Here is a 14,730-nt window from a genome sequence, read left to right as displayed (position 1 = left end):
TCCCCAAAAAATATATAAAAAAAAATTTATTTTCCTAAGTTTAGGATGATACGGATTCTTCTACATATTTTTGGTAAAAAAAAAAAAAAAATCGCAATAAGCGTTTATTGATTGGTTTGCGCAAAAGTTATAGCATCTACAAAATAGGGGATAGTTTTATGGCATTTTTATTAATAATTTTTTTTTTTTTTACTAGTAATGGTGGCGATCAGTGATTTTTATTGTGACTGCGACATTATGGCAGACACATTGGACACTTTGGGACCATTCACATTTATACAGTTTATACAGCATTAAAAATGCACTGATTACTGTGTAAATGCGAGTGAAGGGGTTAACCAGGAGGGGGCGCTGCAGGGGTTAAGTGTGTCCTAGGGAGTGATTCTAACTGTGGAGGGGATGGGCTATGTGTGACATGACACTGATCACCGCTCCCGATTACAGGGAGCTGTGATCAGTGTCAGTGTAACTAGGCAGAACGGGGAAATGCTTGTTTACATCAGCATTTCCCTATTCTTCCTCTTCGTGGGTATCCCCGCGGACATTGAGTCTGCGGGACCCGTGGTCGGACTCACGGGGGCATGCGTGCGCCAGCTATACGGACCTCGCGAGATCACGCACAATAACGTGATTTCACGCAGCGGAGCCAACCTGCCGCAGTGAAACTGCGGCGGCTGGTCCGCAAGCGGTTAATACTATATTTTTAATTTTTAATGTGTAATCAAGTAATAAAATTTGTTACGTTTTATTTATAATTGGGTCCTGTTCACTGTGGCAGTAAAGCCCAATAAGTTAAAGCCTTTGGGCTCTAGGTTTGCTATAAATATCTTTAATACATAAGAGATAGGGGTTTGTAGTTTAAATAAGATTACTGGGAAGGCTAATAACATTGTTTGAGATTTCAGTTCAGTCCACAAGACATGAATGGCTGCGTGTCTTATTAAATTCCCTTTCGCTGAAAAGTTTTATCCCTATTGTGGGGTCACCAGTACGGTATTTATACATTTAAATCATATCCCCTCTCAAGCAACTCTTCTCAAGAGAGAATAAGTTCAGTGCTCATAACCTTTCCTCATAACTAATGTCTTCCAGTCCCTTTATTAGTTGTGTTGCTCTTCTCTGGACTCTCTCCAGTTCCAGCACATCCTTCCTGAGGACTGGTGCCCAGAACTTGACGGCATACTCCAGGTGTTTTATCTCTGAAGTTAATCCCCTTTTTAATGCATGTCAATATTCTGTTTGCTTTGCTTGCAGCAGCTTGGCATTGCATGCCATTGCTGAGCCTGTCATCTACTAGGACCCCCAGGTCCTTTTCCATCCTAGATTCCCCTAGAGGTTCTCCCCCCCAGTGAGTAGATTGCATTCATATTTTTGCCACCCAAATGCATTATTTTACAATTTTCTACATTAAACCTCATTTGCCATGTAGTTGCCCACCCCATTAATTTGTTCAGATCTTCTTGCAAGGTTTCCACATCCTACAGAGAAGTTAATGCCCTGCTTAGCTTAGTATTGTCTGCAAATACAGAGATTGAGCTGTTTATCCCATCCTTCAAGTTGTTTATGAATAAATTAAATAGGATTGGTCCCAGGACAGAACCCTGGGGGACCCCACTTTCCACCCTGGACCATTCTGAGTACTCCCCATTTATCACTACCCTCTGAATTCGCCCCTGTAGCCAGTTTTCAATCCATGTACTCACCCTATGGTCCATGACAATGAACCTTATTTTGTACAGTAAACGTTTATGGGGAACTGTGTCAAATGCTTTTGCAAAATCCAGATACACCACGTCTACGGGCCTTCCTTTATCTAGATGGCAACTCACCTCCTCATAGAAGGTTAATAGATTGGTTTGGCAAGAATGATTCTTCATGAATCCATGCTGATTACTGCTAATGATACAGTTTTCATTACTAAAATCTTGTATATAGTCCCTTATCACCCCCTCCAAGAGCTTGCATACTATTGATGTTAGGCTAACTGGTCTGTAACTCCCAGGGATGTATTTTGGGCCCTTTTTGAATATTGGTGCTACCTTGGCTTTTCTCCAATCCGCTGGTACCATTCCAGTCAGTAGACTGTCAGTAAAAATTAGGAACAATGGTCTGGCAATTACTTGACTGAGTTCCCTCGGGTTCATGCCATCCGGTCCCGGTGATTTATTAATGTTAAGTTTCCCAATTCTAATTCTAATTCTGTCCTCTGTTAGCCATGAGGGTGCTTCCTGTGATGTGTCATAAGGATAAACACTGCAGTTTTGGTTACCGAAGCCCCCCGATTCCCTTGTGAAGGCTGAGGAGAAGAATAACTGCAATACCTTCTCCATCTCCCCAGACTTTGTAACCAGATGTCCTTCCTCATTCTTTATAGGGGCAAATATGGTCTGTCCTCCCTTTTTGACTGTTTACATACTTAAAGAATTTCTTGGGATTTTTTTTTTTGCTCTCCTCCGCTACGTGCCTTTCGTGTTCTATCTTAGCCTCCCTAATTGCACCCTTACATTTCTTGTTGCATTCTTTATAAAGACTGAATGCTGATGATGATCCCTCGACCCTGTATTTTTTGAAGGCCTTATCTTTTGCATTTATATGCATTTTTTCATTGGCGTTAAGCCATCCAGGACTCTTCTCCGTGTTCTTTGTTCCTAAGATTTTATCCCAATTTATGCCTTCTAGCAAGGTTTGTAGGGAAGGTGGCTCTTTTGAAATTCAGTGTCTTTGTATTTCCCTTTTGTTTCCTATTTATGTGATTTATACTGAAGCTGATTGACCTGTGATCGCTGTTTCCTAAATTGCCCCATATTTCCACGTCCGTGATCAGGTCTGTATTGTTGGTAATCAGTAGATCTAGTAACGCTTTATTTCTAGTTGGTGCGTGTACCATCTGACCCATGAAATTTTTCTGCAAGACATTTAGGAACTGGCGAGCCTTAGACAAATGCGTGGTTCCCTCTGCCCAGTCTATAGCTGGATAATTAAACCTCCCCATTATGATAACACTTCCCATCCTTGCTGCTCATCCAGATTGTGATAGGAGGTCCGTCTTCCCCTCTTACCTTAGGTTAGGGGGCCTATAGCATATTCCCAGTCCCAGGACATCAGTTATAAGCCAGTAAAAGTTCTGGTCACTTAAAGGGCATGTTTGCAATATTCTCATCCATGCTTAATAAAATTAGCTCTGACACCATGGAGGCAGCTTTGGTTATAAAGAAGTCTCCACTTTTTAAAAATGTATGGCATATATAATTGCTGTACAGGCTATGATTTAATGACATACATTTACTAGGTTTTTAGAAAATATGTTTTAATTCTCATTCCACTCTGCAACCAGCCAAGATGTTCTACAGCTGCAAAAATGTAAAATTTCTCTTCTGTGTAAGTATAGTGGGTGCATGTCTGTAGACATGTTTTTTTTCAGATTCCAGTAATTGGCTCTCTGTCCTACCCAGATATGTAGGATATAGATATAAGATATGCTTAAGGTAAGACTACAAATAGCTTTTTTTAAAAGTATGTAGCTTGCCTGTCATTGTCCTTGACTTGCTACTACTACAAATCTGGCTTGATATAGTAATTGTTGGACTGTAGAAATTCCACACTGTCAAGTCAGAGATCAAAGAAAGTGTACTGTACACTGCATAACTCCCAACTGTTCTTGATTTGGCGAGACTGTCCCTCTGTTAAAACAAAGTCTGTCCTTCTTTCCTCCTCATTTGTCCCCCATTTTGATCTGCTACGTATATATGTATAAAATGCACAATTTAGCTTTTAAAAAGTGTTTACAGTGCTAAACCTTTCATAAAATTCCCAAATTGTTGCATTTGTACATTTCAAAAGCCAGTATAAAGAAATATACAAGCAAACATAGTGCAGCGCAAATTATAAAAGATAAATGTAAAACTAACACTGTTATTAGAATTATAACATCACAATAAATACTGTGAACATATAAAACAGCAAAATAAAAGTCCAAAATTTAGCCCAAAAGTCCCGCAATGAGCTAGAAGGATTCCACACGTAATGAAGAGAAATTAGATGTAAATGGCACTCCAGGTGGTAAATCCCTTTACCCACAGACAATTAGCGCACTCACCTCAAATAATGGATTTCTGAATTACCAGCAGGTCAATAACGCTTGTTCCGTACAGGGGAATAATATGTAAAGCATCAAGGGTTCCAGAATAACAGCTCGATCCCAGATACATGTGGAAAAATAATATATCTAGGTGCGCTCTGCTGTTTAAAAGTGCACACGTTTATTAAAAGGTAAAACACTCACAAACGATCCTCTCAGTATGTAACAAAACACAGCAAGCGCCAATCTCCCTTCGGCACCAAAGGATAGCAGCGGGTGATGTCATTAGATGCGGCTCCTCCTCCCGTACACGTAATATGATGAAGTACCGTTGAACGTAACACGTACAGAGAGTGAGAGCGATAACACCAAATTTAAACACACCTGCTTCCCATTCACACCTGCCTTGTAACACTAAATAGTCACATGACACCAGGGAGGGAAAATGGCTAATTCTGCCCAATTTGGACATTTTCACTTAGGGGTGTACTCACTTTTGTTGCCAGCGGTTTAGACATTAATGGCTGTGTGTTGAGTTCTTTTGAGGGGACAGCAAATTTACACTGTTATACAAGCTGTACACTCACTACTTTACATTGTAGCAAAGTGTCATTTCTACAGTGTTGCCACATGAAATGATATAAAATATTTACAAAAATGTGAGGGGTGTACTCACTTTTGTGAGATACTGTATGTTCACAGTATTTATTGTGATGTTACAATTTTAACACTAGTAGCTTTACATTTGTCTTTTATAATTTGCACTGCACTATGTTTGCTTGTATATACTGTCGCGGGGCTGTGTGAAAAATCCTTTCGTGTTCAACTGGCAATATTTTCTTATAAGAGTGATTGCTTGCGCCGATTGAATTTTTTGTTCATAAAGTATACAGAAATAGAATTGGTAAAAAAAAAATCATGTGTAGGTTTAACCAATAATTTTTGTGTATTAATTCTCAGTGTTAACAGGGGTGTGCTTTTTGCCTACAAACTTTTTGCTAATGGGTATCCCCTTTTCCATTATCAAAAAGTTGGGACGTATCTGCTGTACATCTCATCTCTTTTATAAGATTCTGCCTATGTAATGAGAAGTTTATTTCTACTATTTAAATTTGCTTCCTGCTTTTTTTGCAGGCTTTGAAGAAAGGGATTAAGAACATGCTTGATATTTGTAAGTCTAAGAATTGGAGTTTACTCACAATGTCAGTTATAGGACCTGGGCTGAAACTGAAAGTTCCAGAAGAAACAGCAGCAAAACTGATCGGAGAAGTAGTAAAATTGTTTGTGGAAGGTGCACGAAATCATAGTTTACAGAAAATTGAGATTGTATTTCCCTGGGAATATCAGGTTCCCTATATTGTAAGTATATGGGAATTATAACGTTTGGAGTCAGGAAATCTGCTTTAGAAATATATAAAATATCAGTTACTTTGGTGCAGAATGCATAAAATATCATATAGTCCATAACTACAGTATACAAGCAAAATAGCAGCAACACTTTACTAGAAATGTTTATTATTGCAGGGAATATTGCAATTTTAAAAATGTATGTACAGAATGTATTTTTTGTGTAACAGGCTAAAGCAAAGAGTCAGTGTTATTGATATTCGAAATACAGTACATGAAAAAAAAAAGCTACATAACTGTCAAAAGTGGCACATAGAAATAATCACTGATATATGAAATACCAAAGAAGCAAGAAGGAAAGCATCAAATATATAGATGGAATTAATAGTCAAAGAAAATTAGCAGCTATGAAAGTCCATAAATGTCTGCAATTAATCAGTGGACATCCAACTAGTTCAATGCCTTCTACTCTTAGAGCCTATAATTTATAATTCCATGGAAAAAACGTGAGGATGGTAAATATGAAAAATTCATAATAATCATCATATAATTATCAATTAAGTAAACATGTGATCAAGCTATGCACATTGAAGTCTTTGCTATTTTTTGAAGCAGTAAACAATTTAAGTATTTCACTGTCAGCGGCAAAAGGGTTACGGCAGAAGCTGGCCAGCTCAGTAAACCTTGCATTCTCTTACATTATAAGCTCATGATCACTTCAGCCACTCTGAACTTATAGCAGAAGGGTCCCCTAAACTCTGCTAAATAATGAGTAGCTGTGATTAGCTGCTGAGAAGCTACTGATTGCAGTCTTTTTCAAGAAATGTAAGCCCGCCCCTCATCTTCACCCTGCCACTGCTGCTTTGCGTGTGACTGTGTCTTTCAGATCCTCCCTGCTGTGTATCCACAATATGAACCCCTTTGCAATCTGATGCTTCCTGTGTGCCCTCTAATGATCACTGCTCTCCCTCTGCCTGTACCATCAGAGACTGCAAGTTGTAGAGGGGACTGTATTATGGGCACATAGGGGGGAGGATGTGTTGTATTCAAGATAGTGAGTGGGGAGGTTGGTAAATGTCTCCATTTGTGGATGAACACAAAAGTGCTCAGTAGTGAGCACTCTCATGTTCAGTAGTAAGTCCTGGACAGCAGGGGAGAAGGAGAATGAGTACTTTCTGGAGTGTGCCCTCCATCCCTTTCCCCAACTCCAAAATCAAGCATTAGGGTCTGTTTAGAACCCTGATTTTTCCTTGATAAGTCCCCTAGTGACAGTACTTGTTAAAAAACAAAACAAAGAACAAAAAAAACATAAAATACATTAAAAAATAATAGCACTGCAGATTGGGCTTTACCACAATGCATAGTTGTGAAGCTACCTCTAGATTTGTGACACAAGTTTCTTATTTACAGTTGTGAACTTTTTTTTTTCACAATTTCAAAAAAAGACAGAATTTAAAAATTTCAAATATTTATTAACTCAATAAAGGTTTTTGCTTTAGCAGGAGTTTATAAGTTATGTTGTGTTTGTGTGTGTTAAGAATAATTTAAAAGTATTTTTTATAGAAAATATTGTTTTGTTTTGCTCAAATATTGGGAGATGCCAAGTTAGCAGCTCCATCTTTTTATCTGTGGGTCATATGCCTTCAAAAAAGGTATGGCTTGGGAGTATTTTAAAAACGTTCAAAGCTGTAAGTAAAAAAATTGAGAAATGTGAAAAAGAAATTGATGGCAAAAGGGGTCCAGCCACCAAAGGTTAAAAGTAAAGAGCAGGGCCTGGAAGCAAGAGAGTTAAAACAAGCCTTCCCTGTGGCTGCAGGTAATGGGAAAATTCACAGCACAAGCACTAAAGACTTTGAAGTTCTTTCAGCAGCTTAGCTCACTCTTCTCCCCATTTCCAGCAATGACTTGGCAGCCTTCCAGTGTAAACAAAGAAAAGCTAAATAATCCCACCTTAAAGTGATATTAAAGGCTTATTTCTATATTTTTAAAAAAATGGTAAACATACTATGCTTACCTGCTCTGTGCAGTAATTTTGCACAGAGCAGCTCTGATCCTCCTCTTCTCAGGTTTCTTGCTGGTGCTCTTGGCCCCTGCCACTTGCCGAGTGCCCCCATAGCAAGCTGCTTTCTTTGGGAGCACTTGTGCATGCTGGGTCCCAAGCCACCTCTGTGTGTCCATAAGACAGCTCAGACCCACCCTCTGCTCCCTCCTCCAATGGCTCCTGCTGCTGTGTCTCAGCCATGAGGATGGAGAGGCCCGGGAGAACTGCTGCTCCCGTGCGCATCGCTGGATCGGGATGGGCCTGGAACCAGAAGATTTTTCACCTTTATGCGTAGAATGCATAAAGGTGAAAAACCTTTAGTCTTTACAACCACTTAAAGTTCACAGCAGAGGCACAGAAGTCCTTAGAGGATTAGAGTGGTTGTAACCCTAAAGGGAAAAAACATCCTTTAGGGCATGATCTATAGCACAGTGCTTGTGCAGTGTACTTTGTCTCTTTCAATGCTGTAAAATACCTGGTTGATCCTGCCTGTTCCTGTGTCCCCCCTGTGTGTGCTGACCACAGTAATCATGGCTGCTGATCCATGACACGTGGTCAGTTTACATGCCTCCATCATCCCACTCTCTGCTCTGAGTCTCTCCCTGTCCATTCCAAAGCCTGTGTGTTAGAGCGTTCTCCTCTCTGCCCCTCCCCTACTGCTGCTCTTCCCTGTGGCTTGAAAATAACATTTATAAATAATCGTCATCCCCTCTGTTTTATCAAGCTATAAAGTACTACATATCTGTTTTTTTTTTCATTCGAATCCTAAATACCTTTTTGCACAGCACCACTGTGCAGTCAGGCGGCCTCCCTCTGCTGGCCAGCTGATGTCAGAGGGGAATCTCAGCCCCTCTCACAGCTCTCCTTAAATTGGGGAAGGAGAGCGGAGTAGGACATGTGACAGCACAGAGTTGCTGTAAGAAAATGTATTTAGATGTAGCACCCTATATAGTTGCCTTGGCCAATTGATAGGAGATCAATTGATTCCACCCTAATTCTGGAATTGCTGCACTTCTCTCTTCTGTCACTAGATGGCCGGGTATCTGGTGGCATTAGATAAGACAAGGGCATTGCAAGGACAGATTAGGAATAGATGGGGTATCTCAGCCAACGGGCAGGGATCTTCTTGGGTCCCTTGGCCTGCTGGGAGAGCCTATTTATTTGGGTAAGGTCAGGTGATCGGGGTTCTGTGCCACCTGGATGGCTGTCTGGGTGGATGTGTGTTGTATTGCCCCGGGCTGCTAGGCCAGAGCCTGAGGCTATCCTGGGTAAATCTGGCTGCTAGGCTGTCTGAAGGCCTATCCAGAAGCAAGAGAGCAGTACAGGGTTGGGACTCCGGCTTGCAGTCCAACCAAAAGTGACGGTTCTGCCGGCTGGAGAACCTGTCATGGTCGGAGGTAGAGGGGAAGCTGTCACCACTAAAGGACCATCCACCTTGTTACCAGGGATCACCGTGAGTAGCTGAAGCAAGGACCAGAGCAGAATTCTCACCCACCGGGGATGGTGAAGAATTGGGAAGCTTCAGCATGTGTCAAGCTAGGGACCCAGCCAGCGGCGGTAACGCTTGGAGAGCAGTCTTTTGTGCCAAGCCAGGGACCGAGCAGGCCAGTGAGGTGACGCTAGAGGAGTATCTGTTATTGCCAAGCTAGGGACCCAGCAGGGATGCATTAGTGACGCTTGAGGAAGATACTTAGTGAGAAGATTGGAAGAGCTCAGGAGATCCAGTGGCAGTGGATCAGCGGGTCTAAGTGATAGACTGGGAGCTCAGTTGAGTGAAGGTCTAAAAGGGAGATTGTGGAGGAAGTGAAAGAGTTCATTGCAACCTTTATTAGAAACTGTTTAAGTTCATTGCCATAGGAGACAGCAAGTCTACACATGCAGATGTGGTGCTGGCTGGGTGCCTTTCCCCGCATGGCTGTCTACCTATAGAAGTCTTGGAGTCTGCTAATTAACATTGCAACTACCTAAGGGTGTCCTGGCCCTCATCCTCTCTCCCACAGTTCTGTTCAAGAGAAAATAAATTTTTTGCATTCAAGAAGTGTCTGGCACCCATGAATCTACCTTGCACTACACCCACCATGTCTCGGAACCCACTCTTCTTAGAAGGATGTCAGCTGTCCCTAACTCTGGAGGTCACCATTAGGCCTCAGGGGCCCTGTGACATCCCTACATAGGAAAGGTATTTAGTATTTGAATTTCAAAAAAGCGGATGCAAAGTACTTTAGAGTCAAATATGTTTTTATTGTCATTAACAAAATAAGGTACCATAAGTAGTAGTCAGATGTCAATATCATAGATAGTACAAAGTATGTCACATTTCCAGTATACAACACGAAACCTTCTCAACAAGAGCACCGATATCCCGCCACCCATCAAGAGCAGACGGTAACAACCTGTTCAAGGAACCGTGAGGGCTAATCTGGTTAAAGGATACAACATCTGACAATGGGGTGAAAGGTTATATTTGTAAGAAGAGAGGAGGGAGAAGAAGAGTAGGGGGGAGAAGGGGAAGGGAAAGAAAGGAGAGGGGTAAAGGTGAAGGGGGCTTGGGCAGACCTTGGTGCGGCAAACCTGTATGGTATAAATAGGATATGTGTCCGGGTTAACCTTGGGGTGTCAACAAAGTTTTCAGGGAGTCTGATGTAGAGTAGTCGATCCATAGGATCTTAAATTTGTCATTATCAAGGGCTAACATCTCCTCCATGCGCATGATGTCATTGACTGTGGAGACCCATAAGGCCAGGGGGGCTAGTGGAAGTTTTCCAAAATAAGGGTATAAGCTGTCTGGCGGCTGAGAGGAAGAAGCACAATAAGGTACGTTTCTGGGAAGCTATGGAGCCAGGGAGCATGGATAGTAGGGCTATTTCTGGGGAAGGTTGCAGGGGCCGATCACATAGACTGCTGTATATGGCAAAGACCTGTGACCAGAGGGGCTGAATGGATTGACAGTCCCACCATATGTGTAAATAACTTCCATCTACCGACCCGCATCTCCAGCACGAGGGAGGTACAGATGGGAATATTTTGTGGAGAGATTGAGGGTCCCTGTACCATCGGGAAAGAAGTTTGAAGTTTTTCTCCTGGATGTAACAAGATATTGAGGATTTGTGTGTGAAGTAGTATGACTTTTGCCAGTCTGCCAAGTGAAGTTCCTTTCCCAGATCCGTGGACCACTTCCTGGTGTAAGAGTGGGGTTGATCATTCAGCAGTGCATATTGCAGCATGTACATGGTAGAGAGCAGGTGTCTGGGAGTTTCTGAAAGAGGGCACAGCTGTTCGTATCCTGTTAGGGGCCTGTGAATCTGAGAAGAGGAAAAAAAGTCTGAACAAAAGGAGGATATGCGAAGGGCTGTGAGCCAGTTGCCCTGGTCATTTGGCACCACGGGCGTTCCTGAGGTGGGGTCCACAAATGTGCTCGCCACAGGCCAGGTGGAGCGGGAGTAGGGGCCTATTGTGTTAGAGCCTCTGTCTTGAGGTAGTGCGGGGTGGTCAAACAAAGAAGTGAGGGGTGAGGGATCTGAGGACAGTAACGATTGCATGTCTTTTTTGTACCAGAGGTGCAAGGCCGGATGCACAGTACTTTAGATCTTGATAAAACAGAGGGGATGGCAGTTATTGCTTATTCTGACAATACAGCCGCTTTAATTGCTATACAGTTCTTGCTGCTACAGATGTCAGTAAAGGCAATTTTTAAGATTAATTTACTGCTTGTTAAGAATATGTAAATACTTGAAAGTCCCGGTTCACTTTACAGTGTCAATTCATAAGTAGCTGCAATATCAAAATACCCTTAGGTATATTAATATATTTAACTTGGAATCCAAAAATATGTTTCTGATAGTGACAGAACATCAGTTTACCCAAATAAAGTGACTTTCAGGCACCTTCTGATATTCTAGTACACCATATGATTCAGAGTCACCCTGCTCTACAGTTTTCTACATTTTCATCCATTTTACTTCATGTTGTAGAAAGTTCAGAATAATATTCTGCTGTAGCATATGTGCATACCTGCCATACGTAGGAACTGGGTATTTTTCATGTGCATCACTTTCACAGTTGCCCTTTGTATGCATTGAATTTTAATGACATTATCCTCTGTTTATTAAATCTAACCTTGTCCCTCATGGTCCCAGGTGTTGCCTCAGAGCAGAATTTTTACAATGCTTGCATCCTCAGCTTCTTTCATAGAATAATTCCTATCTTACATATTATTTATATTACACAACTGAAAGGTCCTGAAAGACCAATTTTTACCTCCTATCTTTCCAATGCAGTGTGTGAAAGTAAAATGGAGAACCTGATTGTTTGTTATAGCCAACAAAGTTCTTTGTTCAAACACTATTGCTCATAATATGCATTGGTTATTACCATGTACTGACTGTTTAAACAATAATTTTGTAACCAGATTGCATAAACAATAGAGCACAGGAGAACAAAGCCAGTACACAGTGAAATTAAAATATAGTGGTACTCTTCTAATGGTTTGGGAAACATGATCTGAACCATGTTTAGGCAGGTGTAGTTTGCCCTCTCTGCAAAGGTGGTGCTCTTTGGTGGCCATCGTGCAGAAGGAGGGAGGGCGAAAGGGAACCCATATTCTTCTGAGGCCGCAAGTAGATGTCATCAGAGGACCACCTTCGGGTGGTGTGCTTATGGCGAATGGTCAGTTCAGAGACAGAACCTCTGCTGGTTAGGGACATGTTGTCTAGCATAGGGAGAGGTTCCTGTGAAGGTGGGATAGAATAGGGACTGCTGCTGTGTCTCTGGCACTAGCCCTCCCTTAATCAAGTGTCCCGTTGCCAGTCTGCTTTCCAGCTGCCTCCTCTTTCGGATGCGGTCAAGTGTCAACACTTTGCACGGAAATCCTCCGAGTGTGCCCCACTCAAACTTAGCTTAAGTCATCAGCATATGCCCCATTCAGCAGCGGATGGGAGAGAGAGGGCCACCATGGTGCCACCAGAAAAAGCCCTGTCCCTGGTGCCCAAATTCAATGGGTCGAGTATTTCAATAATGGAGTGGGTGGAGAGATTGTAGAGTGCTATGTGCCTCTATCAGATACCCTCCAGACTTATTGCGGAACTAGCTATTAACGGATGACGCCTGCCAAGCAGTCATGGCACTTCCAGAGGTTGAGCGTGTTAACAGAGCAAATCATGGCACAGTTAGAGAGCTTATTTGGAGAGAATGTGATCTAGCCTGAGATGAGCTGCAGATTCTTCACCTGCAGGCAAAAAAGAGGACGAGAACCTGATGGACTTTGCTGTAGCTCTCCAACAACTTTGTAAACTTTTGGAGAAGGAGGACTTGCAGGGGTGTGCAGACATAGGTGCCCCAGATAAATTATGGGACCAGTTCATAGGAGGAGTGAGTGCTGGTCTCATTTGGCAGGCCTTGCAAGAATGAATGAGAGCCCAACACTCTCTCATGTTTAAGGATATAGTGGTGGAAGCGGTGGGCCAGGAACAGGAAGATGCGGAAGCAGTTGCCTTTGCAAAGGAAAGTGAACCTCTGTACGTGGTAGAAGAGGCCCTGGCTCCTTCCTTGTTGTGGTCCCTGCAGACAGGGCAGAAGTTGAACAAGTGAATAAGCCCAAACGGGGCTGTGGTCTCCGGACTGTCTGGCTTTGCAGCAGACCAATCGAGTAGGCATTGTATGTACTCCACCAAAGCAGAAACTATTGCTAGCCCCTCTTCAAGAAGTAGTCTGGTGCCTGTAGGGCTCACAAAAGTGACAAGGGACCATGGTCATGATGGGGACTCACAAAGACCTTGAGGTTCTAAGAGAATATTTGATGGCTCGCACCTTATCCAAAGTCCATCAGGGTAGGGGGCTAATTCAGCTAATCAACTTGGGACCTGCAGTCCGCCATGGCCTCTCTAGATGTTTAACAGTACCAACAGTTGCTGGAGCAGTTGGCCATACCCTTCTAGGAGTACCAACTTCCCCACCAGCACCTCCTCCATCAGCTGTTGTAGAAACTGACCCCTGAGGGTCTTTACTGCTGGCCCTGATGATTATGGTTGCACGACAGCCATAGACTATTTAATACATACAGGGAGTACATCCCCTATTCAGAAGAGATACCAGCACATACCACCTGCCTTTTGCCAAGAGGTCAAAGACCTGATCCACAATATGTTGCAAAGCGGGATAATCATGGAGAGCCACAGTCCGTGGGCCACCTCCGTTGTCCTGGTGTGAAAGGAGGACAGCAATTTGCGCTTCCATGTGGACTATTGCAAGCTCAATGCCTATACCTAGTGATATGCCTATCCACTACCAAGGGTAGAGGAATCACTCCTGGCACATTACTTTTCCACTTTGGACTTGACTAGTGGGTACTGGCAGGTCCCAATGAGGGAGCAGGACCAGGTGTTAGTAAAAAATCAAAGGTTCAAGAGGGGAAGTAAGCTGGAGCACTAGTGGGAGACCACCCTATATTGAGTGGAAGTGCAACCATTTCCTCCATCCCCTGTGTATGACGTTGTGTCTGAGGGCCCCAAAGCCAACATGAAATGCCTTAATTGGAACATGTAAGGCCCTGTGTACTGGGCAGAGATTCTCCTTTGAGTCTGTTGGCCAACTGGGAGGACCCTGGCTCCTCAAATCAGTCTCTGATCCACAAAGTCCCAACTGCCCCTTCTGAGGAACCAACTGCTGGAGAGGACTGAGAACCCGAATGTCCTAATGACCTTATAGACTCTCCTAGTGACCCGAAAATCAGCCCAGGTGAGGATGTTATGCCTACCCATGATATCACCCAGACACCTGAGGCCATTGAATAATCCCTAGTGGATGACCACTCTGATGTTGAAATAGAGTTGGCCAGCGAGCACTGCCCCATCTGGTTTAACCAAGGGCGGCTTCCAGCCAGGTATTCCTATGTTGTGTTTCATATACGTTTTCTTTTCCTTGCTCTGGTTTCACTGTTTGTTTTTAATGTGTGTGATGCTGCAGACAGCATCCATCAAAGGGTGGCACTGTTCCACAGCTGCTGTGCACAGGACACGGTCCTGTATTCCACCTACTGAGTGTGGATGAGTGAAGAGAATCCCCACTGAGCAGGCGGACCCGCTTTGACGGATTCCAATATGCTTTGCCACAGAAACTGGTCTCCATGTGAGCCCCGCTCACACCTATGCAGGGTGCATTCCATGATACTGTATCTCTAATATATATATATATATATATATTGCACAATATAAATGTCATAACGTTTGCTCCAATCTAAAATGCCAGGAAATTAGTAGAGCACGTCACA

At 42.9% G+C, this 14,730-nt stretch overlaps 1 protein-coding gene across 2 annotated transcripts in view; it reads left to right on the top strand.

Moving 5' to 3' along the window:
* The window catches only part of LOC141105922 (protein mono-ADP-ribosyltransferase PARP14-like), a 166,832-nt gene that overhangs the window by 52,317 nt on the left and 99,785 nt on the right, over positions 1-14,730 (top strand). For both annotated transcript variants that reach the window (XM_073596138.1, XM_073596146.1), the window contains one exon: positions 5,213-5,437. In XM_073596138.1, the coding sequence (XP_073452239.1) occupies positions 5,213-5,437 (225 nt within the window). The remainder of the gene's footprint in view (positions 1-5,212; positions 5,438-14,730) is intronic.

Source organism: Aquarana catesbeiana, linkage group LG01 (assembly GCF_042186555.1).
Source record: "Aquarana catesbeiana isolate 2022-GZ linkage group LG01, ASM4218655v1, whole genome shotgun sequence".
NCBI classification, from domain to species: domain Eukaryota; kingdom Metazoa; phylum Chordata; class Amphibia; order Anura; family Ranidae; genus Aquarana; species Aquarana catesbeiana.
The sequence above is the reverse complement of the archived record's forward strand: the minus strand, read 5'-3'. Positions and strand labels throughout refer to the sequence as shown.